General features: G+C 40.3%; 1 protein-coding gene across 16 annotated transcripts in view; it reads right to left on the reverse strand.

Annotated features, from left to right (window-relative positions):
* BPTF (bromodomain PHD finger transcription factor) overlaps nt 1-21,777 on the reverse strand; it is a 156,360-nt gene that overhangs the window by 111,091 nt on the left and 23,492 nt on the right. For all 16 annotated transcript variants that reach the window (XM_036997508.2, XM_036997506.2, XM_036997507.2 and 13 more), the window contains exon 2: nt 2,424-3,246. In XM_036997508.2, coding sequence (XP_036853403.2) covers nt 2,424-3,246 — 823 coding nt within the window. The remainder of the gene's footprint in view (nt 1-2,423; nt 3,247-21,777) is intronic.

Consider the following 21,777-nt stretch of genomic DNA (forward strand, 5'->3'; position numbering starts at 1 on the left):
ATGCTACCATCTCCACAGAAAAATGTCAGAAAGATGGTACAATGAGCACACCGTGACCAAATATTTGGGAGTCATAGGGGCAAGAAAAAAAACTACACAGATTAAAAAAAAAAAAATCAAAAAACACACAAAATATATGTATTAACACTTTATACTGTTTCTCATATCAGTTTCTGCATTAAGGTAAGATACTGAATCCACACCTTATTTTGTTCCCTCTTGAAAACCTCTTAAAACTACTAAAGAATTATTTTTAAAGACATAAACTCACAGGGACAGAGAAAATAGGAGACAACAAAAAACTCTGGAAGCAAGAAAGCAAACGGACAGGTGATAACTTCCTTTAGCAGAGCCAAGAAAGCCCAGTTCCAAACCAAACGGTTGGCGCTGAGAAACAACAATCACAATCCTGAAAAGACACTGATAAACGAGGAGGAGAGTATCTATAACAGAGAACTGAGTAAAAGCTGTTTAAGGGGCAGATCCCTAGACCATCCACCCTCTTCAAGCCACAAATGGTTCAGTCTTTAAAGGAGGTAAAACTTAGGTTCTCTGGCCCAGGGAACATTAGGCTCTGGTGCGAACAACGGTACTGTACAGAAAACTAAGGCACTGAGTGGCTACACACACAGTAAATGCTTGTATGCATGGTAAATGCAGCCTGTCTGTGCTCACCAGCCAGACCCTCATACTCCAAGCAGGACACCAGAAGAGGCCTCTCTGAGCCATCTGACCAGCTCAAGAGGAAGGACTAAAGATCATGAGTGACATCAAGGATTCCCAATAAAACAGATTAAGAAAATCACCCAATGGTTAAACTCAGAATTGAAAAGATCTACCCAAAAAATTAAGATTAATAGTCTGAAGATGGAAAAGACCAAAAGAAACATCAGGAAGGTGCAACTTGGAAAAAACAGAGAAAAGAGACACAAAATAAGTATCATTAATATCCTCAGAGAAAGGAAAACATACCCATGAAACAAAAATAGAATTTTATTATGATTTTTTTTTTAAAGGAGAAGATTTCTAAGAAGAGAGCCCTTGGAAAATAGAAATCTGACAGCAGAAAAGAAAAAACTCAAAAGGAAGGCTGTTAGACCAAGATTAGAAAATACAGAAAAATTCAGCAACACTTACGTACACACACAAACACATCCCACCAAGAGGAAAAATGACAAAGGGGGAAACTGGAGAGAAAGGCAAAGAAAAGAAGATCAAAACAGGAAGTTCAAAATTCAGTAAAATAATAGCTCAAGGTAAACACCACTGAGAGGAGGAGAGGAGGAAGTCCTCAAGAGAAGTACTCATAACTGAAGGACCCCACTGCCAGATTGAAAGTGCCCACCAAATACCCCATGGGTGAAAACAGACCCACACAGGGCCGTTATCACTCTAACACTGCACAACACTGGAAGCAAAGAGAAGATTCTATAGCTCCCTCGTAGTCCAAACCGGTCAGATGCAAAGAATCAATAAAGGGATTCAGATTTCTCAATGGCAGCACTGCAGCAAGACAACCACATGGAATTCTGAAGATCTATGCTTACTCTGTACCACCTCCTATAAACCAAGGGCGGGTGAGTTGGTGAACCTGGCAAAGATACTTATCTCCACCTGGCTTAGCTTGACCATATACTGGTGAAGTTGCTGCTCCCTTCTCCACTTGCCCTGCTCTAACATTCATTTCCTCCCACCACAGATTTTCTGATTTGACCAATTCTGAGAGCTGCAAGAAGGCTTTGAAGATTTTAGAAGCTGAAAATACAAAGTAAACCACTCCCCCAGCGCACATTTCTACAGGAAGTTCAAAACCAAGTCCATCATACAACCCTGCCCAATACCCAGACTGGGGCAAACGCTCTCGTTTCCCAAACTGCCTTCAATCACCCATTGACCTGCCTGAGAGCTTCTTGAAAACCCTCAGGAAAGCAGAAGCCAGACAATGACCATGAGTCTGTTGGGCTCATCTTCTCCTGGGAAACTGCAACCAGTAATGGCAGAACTAACCTATCCTCTGACAGCTGGTGAGTTCTTGCTGCTCCATTTTACACACAAATATAGTAAAACTAAAAAGAGAAGCAAGAAAATCCTAACAGCAAAATTAGTGTGTAGATTTCTTTCAGGTGTAATCCAGATGAAACAGAACAGAGAAAGGCTGCACAGTGGCATTCTGTCTGGTAATGTTCTATTTCCTTTCCAAGTACTGAATACAAGAGCATGTGTTTTGCCTTTTTTCACTCTTATTGCTTTAAAATTTAAAAAACTGCTTTAACGTACATATCCCTTCAAGTTAGAAATTAACTGTATGATTAATTATTAGTCACAGAGGTTTATATGACAGCAGTGGCATGTCCTAATATATCAATCAGGAGGAAACTGGCTTAATTTTAAGTACAACAAAAATTAAGACCAGATTTACTTACATTATGAGTCTTCGGTTTAAGAACCAGTATTTCCTCCGACTTCTGTCATATCCTATAGGTTCATGTCGAATATACGGTTTGTTTTTTTGGATTTCAGCAACACAGTCAGTCACACCAGGCACCTTGTGTGCTACACAGACTTCACACTGCCATTCATCCTCTGGCACCTCCTCAAGAGGTGGTTTCACACATTCCAAATGGTATACTGCTGAACATGTCTCACAGCAAAGCAGGTCCCCAAGCTTGTGACACACCCTGCAATGGTCATCATACTGTATCACCCCTTCCGACATCAATTCCTCACGAGCGATATTTGTGGTAAGAAACTGATCGACTAAGAACTGCAGAACTTTGATTTTGTTCTCTACTGGTCCATAAGGATAGTCCTCTGCTTCTTGGTAAGGAAGAACATGATGGTACTCCTTATCGCTCTCACAGTACACCCGCAGCACCTCCGGCCATGTCATCCCATCTATGAAGTACAGTGTGGAATTAACGCTATCTTTCAGATCAGCAGGTCCAAAGGTAGTATTCGAAGTGTCTTCTTCACGCAAAACTGCTTTTAATAGCACAACGTGCATCTCCGCCATAAGTGTGCACTGCTCTTGACTCACCAGAGCTGCACAGAAGTCCTCAAAGCGAAAAGGAGATAACCTTAAAACAGTGCCAAAGTTCCGCAGTACCTCATAAATGGCGATAACATTCATTATATGCTCATTAGGCACCATTAAATCCTCAGATGACTTGGGAAATTCAAGGGGTGGGATGTCTTTTTCTTCCAATATTGGAGAACGAGGCCGATGTACTCTTGGTTTTCGCCTACCTGTGTAAATAAAGAAACAGGATAATTACAAATCAGTACATTTCTATAAACTAAGCAAGCGTTTTCCAGTTTTTTCCTATCTGGACATACAACTCAAAAAACAGATAGGCATACTTCTGTTTTTCCAATAATTGTCGAGTTAAAATAACACCAAGGAGCAATGACGTAGCTCTAATTTTTAAGACCACAGAAAATCTGAACTCAAGGGTTTTCCATTATATTCCTAACTAGAAGTAAAAAAAATTTTTTAAATTATAATTAGTTTTCAATTACCTAGAGGGGTTAACAGCTTTACAGGTAAACATAATAGAAAAAAATAACAGTGCATTTGTGAAAGATCTGACAAGAACATAAATGAGAAAAACTATCTCCACATCAGATAACAGGCACAGATCTTACATGCTGTCAGCTGCGATACAGATAAGCCTCTCACCAACCAGACAGTTCTCTGGTATAGAATCCCTTTTCCTCTGCCAGAAGTAATTCCTGAGAGCCACGTAACAGGGAGTTCCACAATGAAGCACAGATTAGGGTTGAGACAGAAAGGAAGACGTAGGAAGGAGGAAAAAGGAGTGAAGATAAGTCGAATTCCAATACAGGAAATTTAAAAAAAGGGAAGCTTACCTCAGAAACAGACAACTATTTTTTTTTAGCAGTCAGTTCAGCAACTTTAGGAGACTGTTCCCTAGTTTATGAGATGTGATATATATGTATATAAATGTATCAATATATAGCATAACAAGTGTACAGATTTCACTTAATCCTCGGAAGACACCTATAGGGTATTATAATAAGCTTTGCTGTATAAATAAGAAAAACCATTGAAGGAAACAAGTTTCTCCCTAAACTGCTGCACCTGTATTATTATTCTTATTACATTTACCAATATTTACAGAATAGGAAATATGTTTTTAAATATCAGAAATAATTTTAACATGATCAATTAATTATATAATTAAGTTTTCTTAACCATGATTTTGAGTTGCTGATAATCTCTTACCAGCCTCCTCCCTCCTTCACTCCTGGAACCCTCCTCATCTCTAGCTTACTCTCATCTGCAAACTAAAAAGGTTACATGGTACCAGGAGAAAAAAAAACATGCTAAACAATATAAAAAGCCAAGATCTTTTAATTTATATAATGCACCCCAAAATTCATTCACTGGAAAGTAGATTTTCCAGATAAGAATATACCCATTACTTTTTGTGGAAAAAAGACCAAGAGATCCCTCTGGGCCAGACGCTGCTGTGGGAAGTGAGAAAGTAGCCTCTTCCATCGGCAACTTTACAGAAATGACACTATCTACACAGATGCAGTTTTCACAGATTCAGTTAATTACAGAATCACCATGCTCGTAAGCATCATGGTGAGTATAATCCAATCCATTCCAGTGTATTCTGGACATGATTTGGGACTCATCCATTTAAGTATAAATGACAGAAAAGGAATAAAAGGAAGACTGAACCTAGAGGAATTCTCTGAAATACGAGAAAGTTTAAGAAACATAAGTCAGCAAATGAGACAAAACTGCTTCTAGAAACAGGCCCTGTGATCTGCTCAGCTGTTGATGCAAAACACTGGTTCTGAGTCCAAGTAAAGGATTATAGGAGGAAAGAATGCAAAAGCAGTCCTTGGACCAAGAAGGCAACGGTCCTTAAATGTTAGGTTTCGGAGTTTAAAGTGTACTTTATTCTGGCAGTAATGAGGGTTGTTACAGGTTTTCTGAGCAGGGCAGGGACAAGAGTAGAATGTTCAAGACTTCTCTGGTTTCAGTGTGTAAAATGAATGGGACAGTGGGAACAGACCAGAAGCAAGGCCTCTGCAATTACCCAGAAGATAAAGACCTAGATTCAGAGTCCACTGTAAGAACAACAAAAAAGGCTGGCTAAAAAGTGACCTCAAGAAGAAATCAACTTGTGTGCAATATAGCACTACCCTAAGATTTAATTCTGGTACAATTTTCCTCTAAAAAGCCCCCAAGCTCTTCTTAATTCTTACAGTCTTCTGTGAACCATATGCTACCTCATATTATAATTTACCTTTTCATGTTATCTATTCCATGTCCTTAGCTGAATACCCAACTCTTATGTCAAAGAAAAATTTGGCATATTTTATTGTAAGTATTTGTCTAGCATCATTCCCTTTACAGAACGTCCCTTTGCACATGCCATGTGATTCTCATGAGGCATCCCATCAGTTTTCCATCTTCTAATCATTTGCATGGAGACATGACTCAGGGCAGACCAGTCTCTGCCTGGGATTTTCGTATTCAAATGCTGAGTGAGAACTGCTCTGAAGTTCTTTCTTTCCATGAAGGTGGCCAGAAACCACCTGTGGCTAACCCACCTCTACCTCCCTCAACGAAGAAGGGAAAAAGGATGACAGACAGAGGCAGAAGTAAAAGGTAAACACTGTTAACTTTTGACTCCTGGTGGAACCTGTCCTTTGAATTTCCCAGTCACCTAAACCAAAACTATTCCCCTTTTGCTTAAGTGAGCATGTTGGCTTTCTGTCCCTTGCAAATAAAAATGCTGATTAAAACTATTATCTGACATTGCGTGCAGTATGCTTTTTATGAGAAATGCAGTAAATTACTATTTAAAACCATCAATGAAAGCAGTCAATGTTAAAAAAAAACTGCGGATAGTAATCTGTTTGTAAGGCAGTAACAAAAATATAGCCTAATTTAATATAATGTAACTTTAAAGTATCAGCTTTCATGTATTGTTTGGATAACTATTCTATTGTTCTAATTTTTAACAGTTTATTTAGCTTTATATTAAGGAAAGGTATGTTAGTTTCCTGTTGGTTTTAGAAGTAAAAGAAGAATGGCAAAAAAGGCCAGTAAGTTCTATTTTCTATATAACTAGCTTCTGTCCAAACTACAACTATATACACACTAAACAAGATGAGAACTTTTGAAAGTTAACATTAAATATTAGTCAGTTCACTCTGAATCAGTAAGAGAGAGTATAAATTGGTTCAATTTCTTAGAAGGCAATTTGGTAAAAATTTGAAAGTATATCCCTTTACCCAATCATTCTACCTTCCACAATATATCCTATAGACATACACACACATACATCTAAATATGTACAATAATACTTAATGCAACAGTTTATAAAGGCTGAAGTTTGGTTTTTTAACCTAAATATATACCAATACTTAAATGAATGATCAATTACGATACACCTAAACAATGGAATTCAACCCAGCAGATGAAAAGAACAAAGTAAAAGCCATCCCTGCTGAAATGTAAAATCTTAAAGATATGTTATTAGGTGGAGAAAAAAACTGGCTACAGAAAAATGAACAGAATTTCATTTGGGGAAAAAACATTGGGGGAAAAAAAAAAGAAAACAAAAGGGGGCAGTGATATATATGTTTAAGAAGTCCCATCAGATTTTTTTTAAAGTAGTTGCTTCTGGGGAGAAGAACTGGGGGACAGGTATAGAAAGACTAATTTTTTAGAAAATATATTTTTAATATCACATGCACATATTTTTTTTCATTACAGTACCATTGATATACACTCTTATGAAGGTTTCACATGAAAAACATTGTGGTTACTACATTCACCCATATTATCAAATCCCCCCACACACACCCCATTGCAGTCACTGTCCATCAGTGTAAAGACGCCACAGTCACTATGTCTTCTCTGTGCTACACTGTCTTCCCCGTGACCCACACACACGTGTGCCAATCATAATGTCCCTCAATCCCCTTCTCCCTCCCAAGCCCCCCCACCCCTCCCCTTTGGTAACTGCTAGTCCCCTCTTGGAGTCTGTGAGTCAGTTGCTGTTTTGTTCCTTCAGTTTTGCTTCGCTGTTATACTCCACAAACGAGGGAAATCATTTGGTATTTGGGTATTTGTCTTTCTCTGCCTGGCTTATTTCACAGAGCATAATACCCTCTAGCTCCATCCATGTTGTTGCAAATGGTAGGATTTGTAATATTCCATTGTGTATATGTATCACACCTTCTTTATCCATTCATCTACTTACTGATGGACACTTAGGTTGCTTCCATATCTTGGCTATTGTAAATAGTGCTGCGATAAACATAGGGGTGCATGTGTCTTTCTGAATCTTGGATCTTGTTTTCTTTGGGTAAATTCCTAGGAGTGGAATTCCTGGGTCAAATGGTATTTCTATTTTTAGTTTTTTGAGGAACCTGCATATTGCTTTCTGCAATGGTTGAACTAATTTATGTTCCCACCAACAGTGTAGGAGGGTTCCCCTTTCTCCCCATCCTCACCAGCATTTGTTGTTTCTCATCTTCTGTATGTTGGCCATCCTAACTGGTGTGAGGTGATGTATCATTGTGGTTTTAATTTGCATTTCCTTGATAACTAGTGATGTGGAGCATCTTTCATGTGCCTGTTGGCCATCTGAATTTCTTGGAGATATTTTTATATTTTAAAAGAAAAATACTGAGCAGACACCTATGCAAACATAAAAAAATTAGTATTTAAATCAATAAAATGCTGCTGCTACTAATGGCTACTGATAGTCTTATATGAATAAAAAGGTCAGTATGCCAAATTCAAAGATTCAGGTTTGCAGAACTGAGCACAGATTATGGTATATAAAGAGAAAACTCATAAAATTAAACTACTTAAGTTCCTCAACTGTCAAACACTAGTACTAGGAAGTCATTTCAACTATTCATGGAAACATATTTATAATATGCCACTGAGAAATATGCTCATTACCATTTTCAACACTGATTTGATACCTAGCAGATAAATTATTAATTTTTCTATATTAAAAAAAGGATTAACATCAGCCTTATTAGTTATAAGGAAAAGGCAAAGTAAAACCACAATGAGATGCTGTTTCATACTCACCAATGGACAAAAATTTTTAAATGCAACCAAATTATTGGGAAAAATACAAAAGAATGGAAACACAAGTATATCACTAGTATACCACTGTAAACTTGTACCACCACTTTGGGGAGCTCAGTAGTCACCAGGTTAAGGTTGTACATGTAACTCTGAGAGCAGAGTCTCTAAACGTTTTGTCCACAACCCAAAGCAAGAAATACATTATACATCTCGATCCAGTCCACACATATCCCAAAACAAAAGTTCTACAAGGCACTGCTTTTACTATGCCTATACCAGTATCTTCTCTTCTATCCTGTTTTAATACCTTCTATTCTATTCTCTCAGTTTTTAAAACATGCTGGTTGCAACCCACAGTCTGAAAAATACTTCCCTAAAGAACTTTCCTTATACATATGCAGAATATTCAATATTGTTTATAAAAGCAAACAGCCAATCAACCTGGTGACAACCAAAATATGCATCAATAGGAGAATGGTTAAATTGTGTGATATTCACTTGACAGAATTCTCTAGAGAAGTCTTGAGTCATTTAGGGCTGCATATCTCAGCAATGGAGCAATTTTAAAAAGAGCATGAAACAAACAAAATTGCTACCTAAGGAAAAACAGTATGAAACTATGCAAAACAATTTTATCTATTGCTTATGGATGGATACATGGATATGAACTAGTAGCTAACATCACCACTAGAAGGTAATCTCCTTAAGGGCAGAGAATTTTGTCTATTTTGCTGTCTCTGTGAATAGTGGCCAGCACATATTAATGTCTTGCCAATGGATTTCAGACCCAGAGAAGTTCACTATGGATTCAATGTGACCAAAGAAATGACAGGAGAACATTCTTGGGGTGAAAGGGTTATACTCAACTTTATTTCCACAGTGGCAGGTCAATCACTAGAATCCCGTCCACTCAGAGCCACTCTGCATGCAGCAGGCCAGTCTCTGCCTCTGGGCTCCTCTGCCCCGCAGCCGTCTCAGTCTCTGTTCTCAGCATTGCCCCCACTCCTGTCTCACCTCTGCTCTCCTGCAGCCTTGAGGCTGCGCCACCGTGTTGCGCAGAGCACTGGGCAGAGTTCTTTACATTGAGTCAATAACGACGTAATGCCTACACATGTGTAGCCATGCGTGCACTAGTCAACCAGGGTCAGGTGAGAATCCTAGCCACAGGAACCTTCACTTTATCCACACTTCACCCCTCCAGGATTCTCACCTCTCAATCTATGTGCCCTCAGTCCTCTGCAATGGTCCCTGTGTGAGAAAGCTGGAGCAATGTAACCAAATTCCATAATAACATAATACAACATAAAAATAACAAAAATTATGACAAATGATAATAACCCTCCAGCCTGAGTAGATCCACTGCCACCAGGTGGTCATCCTGGCTGTATTCAAGCCAGTTCTGCTCAAATGAGTTAACCAAAAGAACCATGGGTGAGCCTTACAATACCCACCCTCTCCAGCCTCTCCAGCAGAGAGTCTTGTAGACACACAGGCCAATCTTGTTGCTTTATCTCTGCCTTCTGCTTCGTCCTCAGCAGCTGGAATGGCTGCTCTGGTCTCAATTGTTGCCACAGCTCCAGTCATCCAATTTCTTTCTGTCTGTTCCTACCTTTTCAAACCAACCCACATCTGGGTCCTCGCGACCTTCACAGGGCCCTTTAAATTCTTCCTTCGAGAAGCAGACCGTATTTCCTTTTCTGATTGAGCCTGAGGACAGAAGTGGGGCACGGAGTGCTCCACAACCTGAGGAGGGGGCTGCACCTCTCCTGAAAGAACCCACGGTTGCAAGTCCTTCTGGCTTTCAACCAGGTGGGGGTCTCAACTGAGGAGGGGCTGATGCCTCCGGCACCAGCAGGGCCTCCAACACCACCTGTCTGTCAAACCTCCAGTCCTCCATTTCTGGGGCTGAGAGCTCCACTATGTCCCTCTCTTGCCCCACGGCTCTTGGCAGCCTGTGCGCTGCTGCTTCTCATGCTGCTCCTTCTTGGGCCTCTGCTCCTTCTTGTGCTGCCTCCTCTTGGGCCTTTACTATTTCCACAGCACTTCATAGTGATGCCATTTCAGTCAGCAACAAATTTTCTTTCTCTTGGGATGGACCCCAGTCCTCCACCCCTTCACAGTACCACATGTCCACTGGGGGACACTCGAGGGTCTGCCCATCCATAGGTGCAGCCTGATGAAACATTCCTTCCATGACAGCAATCTGTTTTTCCTTGGTCACCACTGAACCCTGCCGACTACCCCAATTTTCTTGCCAGTGGGTTTCAGCCCCAAACAAGTTCACTATGGATTCAATGTGACCAAAGAAATGACAGTAGAACGTGCTTGGGTGAAAGGGTTATACTCAACTTTATTTCCACAGTGGCAGGTCAATCACTAGAATCTCATCCACTCAGAGTGAATCTGCATGCAGCAGTCAGTCTCTGCCTCTGGGCCTCTCTGCCACCGCAGCCGTCTCAGTCTCTTTCCTCGGTGCCGCCACCACTCCAGTCTTGTCTCTGCTCTCCTGCAGCCTTGCGGCTGCTCCACCATGTCATGTAGAGCACTGGGCAAAGCTCTTTATATAGAGTCAATAATGAAGTACTGCCCACACATGTGTAATGAGCTAGCCAACCAGGGCCAGGTGAGAATCCTGGCCACAGGAGCCTTCACTTTATCCATAGTAAGGTACTTAACAAACATTTATTGAATGAATTAGTGGTTCTGAAATCCTAACCCATGCAATGACACAAGAAAATTATGTCCTTGCATTATCTGCAGGTGTTAGAAATGTGTTTTTACTTCTCACTGTGTAACAGAGGACCATGGTGAAAATTCTATGAACGATGGTCCTCAGACTTCGTACATCAGAATTACCTGAAGAACTGATTCTGATTAAACAGGTCTAGGATAGAGTTTCAGAATTTTCATTTCTAAATTTCAGGTGATGCTGATTATGCTGATCTGAGGCCCACATTTTAGGAACCACTGCCCAAAAACTTAGAAGAGTCATCCCTTGAGATCCAGATGAGTAAAAATTAATACACATCAGATGAAATTCACTAATTCCAGAAGTTACTTTCAGAACTTGCTACTCAAATTGTGACTGGCATCTACAGTGTTGGAGAGAAATTCAAAAGTTCAGGCCCCATCCCAGTCCTACTAAATTAGGGTTTGCAGTTTCTTAAAACCTTTGGGTGATTTACACACTCACTAAAGTTTGAGAAGCTGCCTTGAACAGTCTGCCCTAAAACTGGAGGTGCAGCAAAATCACATGCTAAGCTGTTAAAAGCAGTTTCAACATGCAGCCCAAATTTACAGAACCCCAGGTGAAGCTGAGTTACCTGTATTTTTATCTTTCTCCCCAGACAATTCTGATGTGCAGCCAAGTTTGAAAACTACTGCTTTAGGTATTCCCCCTACCAAGCTATGGAGAAAGTGAAAGTTCCTACGGCCAGGATTCTCACCTGGCCCTGGTCAGCTCGCTCACTACACATGTGTGGGTAATATGTTGTTACTGATTCTATATAAAGAGCTCCTCCCAGTGCTCTAGGCTGCTGCAAGGCTGCACAGCTGCAGGAGAGCAGAGGCTGGAGCGGTGGCAGCATGGAGGTCAGAGACTCAGATGACAGGGGCAAAGAGGCCCAGGGGCAGATACCGGCCTGCTGCATGCAGACTTGCTCTGAGTGGACAGGATTCTAATGACTGGCCTGCCACCGTGGGAATAAAGTTGGGTATAAACCCTTTCACCCCAAGAAAATTCCACTGTCATTTTTTTGGTCGCACTGAATCTATAATGAACTTGTTGGGGGCTGAAACCCATTGACGGCTGAAACCCATTGACAAGACTAAAGCAGAAAAGTAGGGCTTTTGTGGAAACTCAAGCAAGAGAAGAAGTTGCCTCAGGAGGCATGATTAGAAAAGGAAGCTGAAGCCAAATCAAAGACATTAAGAAGCCTACAAAAAGGAAATGCTAAGGACAGAAAGTGGTCTGCATGAATTCAGGGGTGGGGGGGAGTCAACGAGCAAGAATTTGTCAATGAATTTCTAGTATAGTCTAGGTTAAGGGAGAGAATTTAACTCAATAACAAGAATTCTGGCCCATCTGACAGATCATTGCCTTAAAGATGAATTATGTTACTATGCATAGATACTTCATTCAAATGACCTGGCAGTTGTTGAGGCAAAATTTCCCACTCCTTTGTATTCCATAAAAGAAGTCTACTTAATAGGGCCTACAGGGATGCTCTCTTCTCTGAACTCTGAAAGAACTGGTCAACAGTACTTACCAAGTGTTAACTCGCTGGCGGCACTGTCTGTCTGGGTTTTTTAAATATGCATTGTGGGCACAATCTTAAGACCTTCTCCAAGGCCCTAATCAAATAATGTTATTACCTCTTCTGTTCTTTCCTGTGCTTCCCTGTGACGTGTTTCTCTACACTTTTTACAGCTTAAGCACATTTTATATTACAGGTACTTACTCATGTGCCCCCAGATCATTAACTTCTTTGAAGTACAAACCATCTCTTAGTTATTGTAGTAACTTAAGTATTTGTTCAACTAATGACACCTGTCTCGCCGAAGGGATTCAGCCCTGAGCAGGTAACACTATGGATTAAGTGAGACCAAAAACTGACAATGGAATGTTCTTGGGGTAGAAGGGTTTATACCCAGCTTTATTCTCACAGCGGTAGGTCGAGCACTAGAATCACACCCGCATCCAGCAGTCTGCATGTCTGTAATCCACCTCCATCTCTGCCTCTGCCGACAGCATTGGGTGGAGCTCTTCATATAGTGACTCAGTCAAAAACTGCCAAGGGGTGTGGACGCATTACCCTAGCCGTAAGCCAATTACATCATCAAGTAGTTCAGGGTCAGGTCCTGGCCATAGAAACTTCCATTTTCCCTGCAACACCCAAAAGCAAAACTACTTGCAGAGAGGGTGGAAGTCCAGGAGTGTAGTCATGCTAAGATTAAAATCCACATGCCACCAAATTTTTCAAAGTTTGGCCTATAGATTTTTATTGTATTAATTCTAAGAATATTTGCAGAGTGTTTTCAGATTTCTAGACTCCATACTCTATATATAATGTATGTTGCTAAAGGGATAAAATGCAATATTGTACCCTACTTCTAACTGGTACCTGAAAGATGGATACTCATATTGGTTTAGGGGGTGAGGAAAGATGGTTTCCATCAGAAGCTAATACTGTAGATCTAATAAGTCTAATTCTTCAATCTACTATGACACATATAAATCATGAATGGCAAAACAAAAATGACATTTCTTATACAATTACTAGTCATCATTTAAAAATTATGAAACTGATTTGTCAAAAGTAACAAGGATTCCCCCTTTGATCTGGAATAGTGTTTAGTTCTAAGGTTATTACTCACAAGGTCTGCTCTTCCAGTGAGTACATTCCATCTGTCTTCATGCCTTATCCTTTTGTGACAGTAATAATATGAAAAACAGCAGCTAACTTGCAGAGGGGTTCTTATATGCCAAAAATTGTGCTAAGCATGTTTAAATGCCTTATCTCATTTTAGTGTCAGATCAACTCTTGTTAAGTAGGTATTACTATCTCCTTTCAAAGATGCATTCAGAAAGGCTAGACCATTTGCCCAAGCTAACACAGCCAGCACCACTAAGAGCTATAACTAAAACACAAGTCCACCTATCTCCTACGCTTGTGCTCTGTACTACATTAGACTTCCTCCCCTATTGTTGGAAACCACCTGAGTCAACCTCTTAGAAAAATGGCATTTGAGAAATAATAAGTGTTCTTTGTGCAGGTGGGAGAAATAGCAGATTAAGGAGATCAGTGACAAGGTTAGAAAGTGTCAGCCCTGAAAGCAAAAATTTTAACATGAGCCAGCATTCTAAGTACTTCACAGCCACATGTGGCTAGTGAATACTGTATTGGACAGTATATAGATTAAACATTTCCATCATCAAAAAAAGTTCTATTGGACAGCGCTGGTCTAGAAATACTTCTCAAGACTACATAACGAGTGAAGTTCAAGTAACAATCACACCGGGTTGCTTGTGTTGACAAGGCTAAAATATATTCACCGTCCTCTTTCTTAAAAACAATTGCAATATATTAAAAACATTCTTTGTGGGTTTCTAACAAAATTAAAATTCCATAAAAACTGAAATAAAGATTTAAGCTTCAAATAAAGAAATCTATACACACACAAAAGAAAGGACACAGATGTGGATTGATAGAGCATGCAGTATATGCTCTAAAGAAGCCCCCCTCAAAATTGGAAATAACCTAATTCATCATTAGGAAATGGATAAACACACTGAAATACCACATAGTATTTAAAAACAAATGAACTAGATTTATCAACATGGATAAATCATTTTTAAGAGGTGAAAAAGCAAGTTAAACAAATACCAAAGACCATCTATGTAAAATTTTAAAGCATAATACCTGCAAACAATACCTGCATACCAACATATACAGTACAAGTATAAATAATGAATTGGAATGATACACAACAACTTCAGAAGAATTCTGGAGGAGATGACAACTAAATCCTAACATTTGCTTTATCTTAGAGAGAAAGAGAGCTGGCACAAATATGGAAAAATGTCAATATTTATTAAATCTGGCTGGGATATTTTCCAAATTTTCTGAATGTTTGAAACATTTTCTAATTATTTTAAGAAGAAAGTTTCTTATATGTGTAAAGTTTATTTACTGTCACCTAATTCAACAGTTCATCAACCATTACTGAATGTTACTTTCCATATATTAAAGAAAAATGTTCACTACAAAAGTAAAACAGGGAAAAGAGAGAATTTTGGTTTTAACAAAAGTTGAATAAGTCATTTAATTTCTTTTAGCCTTTAGGAAACAAAAGTCTCTTTCATTTATCTTTAGCTTCTTCTCCAAATAAATTACCACACCACAGTTCAGTAAACATTTAAGTAGCATTAGCATTAAGTAAACATTATTACCACACTATAGTTCAGTAAACATTTAAGTAGCATTTTAATTCCTAAACTGGCACAAAAACCTAACAGTTTGACATAAAAATTTGTTTTTCACAATGAATAAATAAAGAACTCATCGGTCCACAGTAATACTCAGAAGAAAGCAGTGAAGGGAGGGCTCTTAATATGTTGACTAATACATGGAGGAATGAAGAAAGAAAAATCATCATTTTGCAACCACCAATGTAGTAACTAAATCAGGCAAAGCCCACCAAAAGATGCAAAAAGCACCAGGTGAATGAGTGTTCGGCAACAGGACATTCTCACAGTATCACCCCACAAATTAAATATTACTTTCAACAGGGAAAGCTACCTGTAAAGGGAGAAATGTGGGAGACACCACCTTTTTACCAACTAATCAAACTTATCATCAACAGGGGGAGAAATTGATGACACGCCTCCTGATGAGATGGGCCAAGACGCAACCTCACATACAGAGCACTCCTGCCAGAAGTATCTAAACCGAATCTATGGAAAACAATCAAATAAGTTCAAATAGTGAGACACTGTAAAGGCGACTGGCCTGTTCAATTGAAAAATGTCACTGTCACCCTCCCCTGTCCAAAAGTGACAGAACCATTTCAGATTAAAGCAACAAAAGAGATGCCAACTAAACACAACAGTACACATTCCTTGACTGAATCTTTGATGGGGGAAAAAAACACGAGTAAAAGGCAATTGGGGAAATATGAAATACAATATTATATCCATGTTAAATGTCTTGAGTATGCTGAAGTATGTATAGGTAAAGCATCATGATATCTGCAACTTGCTATCAAATGGTTCAATGAAAAGAATTTTAAAAGAGTAAGAGAAAGCAAATATGGCAAAAATATTAAAAACTGGTGAATCCAAAAGAAGGGCATACTGGGTGTTCACCATTCTATTCTTTCAGCTTTCCTGTAAGTTCAAAATTACGTAAAGCAGAAAGTTCAGAGAAATTGTTCTAAAGTTACTTCTTTATATTATCTCACCTACTTGCTTTAATCTTTTCCCCTATATACAGTTAACAGGAAGTATCATGTTACAGTCTGAATACAGAGTTAAGATTAAATAAAGAATATTCTATTAACTGCAAAAACTAACAAAATCTGAAAACATTAACTGATGCTTGGGATAGAAATTACTGTAACTTAGAACCTATTTGACTTAACCTCACTCTGAAAACATCTGGCACCTCTGGCCACATCCTCCTCCTTAAGCTTCCTACTGCTACTCAGAACTCAATTTCCTTGACCAGTTGTTCCTCTGCCATACATCTCTCTTACATGTGGGCATTTTACAAAGTTTATTCCTCAGCAGATTCTCTACTGAGACCTCTCTTCTAAACTCCAGATACATTATTTCCAACGCCCATTAGCTATTTTCAGTAGGATATCCCAAGTAAACTCCACACTGTAGGAAATAAAAAACAAAAAGGAGTTATGAAAGTTTAACTGAAGCAAAATTTTTAAACTCCTACATGGTACAAAGATTTTGTAATGATAAAAGATACAGTCCACAATGAAGATATAAGCATTTTATCTTATATCATAAATGATTGTGCCAGCCCCCAACTTTACGCCTTTCAATGACTGCCCACCATAGCTGAGTCAAAAATCTAAACTCGGGGTGGAGCCAGGATGGCGGCGTGAGTAGAGCAGTGGAAATCTCCTCCCAAAAACACATAGAGCTATGAAAATATAACAAAGAAAAATCTTCCTAAAATAGAGACCACAGGACACAGGACAACATCCAGACCACATCCACACCTGCAAGAACCCAGCGCCTTGCAATGGGGGTAAGATACAAGCCCCGGCCCGGTGGGACCCGAGCGCCCCTCCCCCCAGCTCCCGGTGGGTGGAAAGAAACCGGAGCGGTTTTTTTTGGCGTTGGCGAGTGCTTTTTGGAGGCCTTAAAGGGACGGGCCCCCGTTGCTAGGGAGGCAGGGTGGCAGGAGCGGTGAGCAGGTGCCTGGGACCGGCGCCTGAGGACAAAGAATATCCCACGTTTCTCCCTGCGGGACCGGCGGGCGGGTGCCTGAGACCGGCGCCTGAGGACGGAGGAAATCGCGCGTTTTTCCCCTTTTTTTTTTTCTCTTTTTGGCAAGCACTTTTTGGAAGCCTTAAAGGGACAGGGACCCCAGTGCTAGGGAGGCAGGGTGGCGGGACTGGTGAGCGGGTGCCTGGGACTGGCGCCTGAGGACAAAGAATATCCCACGTTTTTCCCTGCGGGACTGGTGGGCAGGTGCCTGAGACCGGCACTTGAGGACAGAGGAAATCGCGTGTTTTTCCCCTTTTTTTTCCCTCTTTTTTGCGAGTGCTTTTTGGAAGCCTAAAAGGGACAGAGACCCCGGTGCTAGGGAGGCAGGGCGGCGGGACTGGTGAGCGGGTGCCTGGGACCGGCACCTGAGGACAAAGAATATCCCGCGTTTTTCCCTGTGGGAACAGTGGGCAGGTGCCTGAGACCGGCACCTGAGGACGGAGGAAATCGCGCGTTTTTCCCCTTTTTTTCTCTCTTTTTGGCGAGTGCTTTTTGGAAGCCTTAAAGGGACAGGGACCCCGGTGCTAGGGAGGCAGGGCGGCGGGACTGGTGAGTGGGTGCCTGGGACCAGCGCCGGAGGACAAAGAATATCGAGCGTTCCTTCCCTGCGGGACCGGTGGATGGGTGCTTTTTGGAAGCCTTGAAAGGACAGGGACCCTGGTACTAGGGAGACAGGGCAGCAGGACCAGTGAGCGGGTGCCTGGGACCAGCACCTGAGGACAAAAAAAAAAAAAAAAAATCGCATGTTTTTTCCTTTTTTTTTCTTTCTGTTCCCTCTCTCATTGTTGCTGTTGTTGTTTTGGTTTGGAGAGTGCTTTTTGGAAGTCTTAAAGGGGCAGGACAGGTCACTTAGACCAGAGGCAGGGAATCTGGGGATCTCTGGGCACTCTAACCCCCTGGGCAGCAGGGAGCACAGAGGCCCCTTACGGAGATAAATAGCCTCCCGGCCCCTCCCCCTCCAACGGGGCTCCACCATTTTGGAGGAACAGCCCCAGTCAGGCCAAGCCCACAGCAACAGCAGAGATAAACCCCAAAGCAACTGGGCAGGAAGCAGAAGCCCTGTCTGCGCACAGCTGCCCAGCACAAGCCACTAGAGGTCGCTATTCTCCCAGGAAAAGGCCACAAACCGACAAGAAGGGAAGCTCTTCCAGCGGTCACTTGTACCAGCTCTGCAAACTATCTCTATCACCATGAAAAGGCAAAACTACAGGCAGACAAAGATCACAGAGACAACACCTGAGAGGGAGACAGACCTAACTAGTCCTCCTGAAAAAGAATTCAAAATAAAAATCATGAACATGCTGACAGAGATGCAGAGAAAAATGCAAGAGCAATGGGATGAGATGCAGAGAAAAATGCAAGAGCAGTGGGATGAAGTCCGGAAGGAGATCACAGAAGTGAAACAATCCCTGGAAGGATTTAAGAGCAGAATGGATAAGATGCAAGAGGCCATTGAAGGAATAGAAGCCAGAGAACAGGAACGTATAGAAGCTGACATAGAGAGAGATAAAAGGATCTCCAGGAAAGAAACAACACTAAGAGAAATATGTGACCAAGCCAAAAGGAATAATATTCATATTATAGGGATACCAGAAGAAGAAGAAAGAGGAAAAGGGATAGAAAGTCTCTTTGAAGAAATAATTGCTGAAAACTTCCCCAAACTGGGGGAGGAAATAATCGAACAGACCATGGAATTACACAGAACTCCCAACAGAAAGGATCCAAGGAGGACAACACCAAGACACATAGTAATTAAAATGGCAAGGATCAAGGACAAGGAAAGAGTTTTAAAGGCAGCTAGAGAGAAAAAGGTCACCTATAAAGGAAAACCCATCAGGCTAACATCAGACTTCTCGACAGAAACCCTACAGGCCAGAAGAGAATGGCATGATATACTTAATGCAATGAAACAGAAGGGCCTTGAACCAAGGATACTGTATCCAGCACGACTATCATTTAAATATGATGGTGGGATTAAACAACTCCCAGACAAGCAAAAGCTGAGGGAATTTGCTTCCCACAAACCACCTCTACAGGGCATCCTACAGGGACTGCTCTAGATGGGAGCACCCCTAAAAAGAGCACAGAACAAAACACACAACATATGAAGAATGGAGGAGGAGGAATAAGAAGGGAGAGGAGAAAAGAATCTCCAGACAGTGTATATAACAGCTCAATAAGCGAGCTAAGTTAGGCAGTAAGATACTAAAGAAGCTAACCTTGAACCTTTGGTAACCACGAATCTAAAGCCTGCAATGGCAATAAGTACATATCTCTCAATAGTCACCCTAAATGTAAATGGACTTAATGCACCAATCAAAAGACATAGAGTAATAGAATGGATAAAAAAGCAAGACCCATCTATATGCTGCTTACAAGAAACTCACCTTAAACCCAAAGATAAGCATAGACTAAAAGTCAAGGGATGGAAAAACATATTTCAGGCAAACAACAGTGAGAAGAAAGCAGGGGTTGCAGTACTAATATCAGACAAAATAGACTTCAAAACAAAGAAAGTAACAAGAGATAAAGAAGGATACTAAATAATGATAAAGGGCTCAGTCCAACAAGAGCATATAACCATTCTAAATATATATGCACCCAATACAGGAGCACCAGCATATGTGAAGCAAATACTAACAGAACTAAAGAGGGAAGTAGACTGCAATGCATTCATTGTAGGAGACTTCAACACACCACTCACCCCAAAGGATAGATCCACCGGGCAGAAAATAAGTAAAGACACACAGGCACTGAACAACACACTAGAACAGATGGACCTAACAGACATCTATAGAACTCTACATTAAAAGCAACAGGATATACATTCTTCTCAAGTGCACATGGAACATTCTCCAGAATAGACCACATACTAGCTCATAAAAAGAGCCTCAGTAAATTCCAAAATATTGAAATTCTACCAACCAATTTTTCAGACCACAAAGGTATGAAAGTAGAAATAAATTCTACAAAGAAAACAAAAAGGCTCACAAACACACGGAGGCTTAACAACATGCTACTAAATAATCAATGGATCAATGAACAAATCAAAATAGAGATCAAGGAATATATAGAAACAAATGACAACAACAACACTAAGCCCCAACTTCTGTGGGATGCAGCGAAAGCAGTCTTAAGAGGAAAGTATATAGCAATCCAGGCACACTTGAAGAAGGGAGAACAATCCCAAATGAATAGTCTAACATCACAATTATTAAAACTGGAAAAAGAAGAACAAATGAGGCCTAAAGTCAGCAGAAGGAGGGGCATAATAAAGATCAGAGAAGAAATAAACAAAATTGAGAAGAATAAAACAATAGAAAAAATCAATGAAACCAAGAGCTGGTTCTTTGAGAAAATAAACAAAATAGATAAGCCTCTAGCCCAACTTATTAAGAGAAAAAGAGAGTCAACACATATCAACATAATCAGAAATGAGAATGGAAAAATCACGACAGACTCCACAGAAATACAAAGAATTATTAAAGACTACTATGAAAACCTATATGCCAACAAGCTGGAAAACCTAGAAGAAATGGACAACTTCCTAGAAAAATACAACCTCCCAAGACTGACCAAGGAAGAAACACAAAAGTTAAACAAACCAATTACAAGCAAAGAAATTGAAACAGTAATCAAAAAACTACCCAAGAACAAAACCCCGGGGCCGGACGGATTTACCTCGGAATTTTATCAGACACACAGAGAAGACATAATACCCATTCTCCTTAAAGTGTTCCACAAAATAGAAGAAGAGGGAATACTCCCAAACTCATTCTAGGAGGCCAACATCACCCTAATACCAAAACCAGGAAAAGACCCCACCAAAAAAGAAAATTACAGACCAATATCCCTGATGAATGTAGATGCAAAAATACTCAATAAAATATTAGCAAACAGAATTCAACAGTATATCAAAAGGATCATACACCATGACCAAGTGGGGTTCATCCCAGGGATGCAAGGATGGTACAACATTCGAAAATCCATCAACATCATCCACCACATCAACAAAAAGAAAGACAAAAACCACATGATCATCTCCATAGATGCTGAAAAAGCATTTGACAAAATTCAACATCCATTCATGATAAAAACTCTCAGCAAAATGGGAATAGAGGGCAAGTACCTCAACATAATAAAGGCCATATATGATAAACCCACAGCCAGCATTATACTGAACAGCGAGAAGCTGAAAGCATTTCCTCTGAGATCGGGAACCAGACAGGGATGCCCACTCTCCCCACTGTTATTTAACATAGTACTGGAGGTCCTAGCCACGGCAATCAGACAAAACAAAGAAATACAAGGAATCCAGATTGGTAAAGAAGAAGTTAAACTCTCACTATTTGCAGATGATATGATACTGTACATAAAAAACCCTAAAGACTCCACTCCAAAATTACTAGAACTGATATCGGAATACAGCAAAGTTGCAGGATACAAAATTAACACACAGAAATCTGTAGCTTTCCTATACACTAACAACGAATCAATAGAAAGAGAAATCAGGAAAACAATTCCATTCACCATTGCATCAAAAAGAATAAAATACCTAGGAATAAACCTAACCAAAGAAGTGAAAGACTTATACTCTGAAAACTACAAGTCACTCTTTAAGAGAAATTAAAGGGGACACTAATAAATGGAAACTCATCCCATGCTCATG

Source organism: Manis javanica, chromosome 4, assembly GCF_040802235.1.
Source record: "Manis javanica isolate MJ-LG chromosome 4, MJ_LKY, whole genome shotgun sequence".
Lineage (NCBI taxonomy): Eukaryota > Metazoa > Chordata > Mammalia > Pholidota > Manidae > Manis > Manis javanica.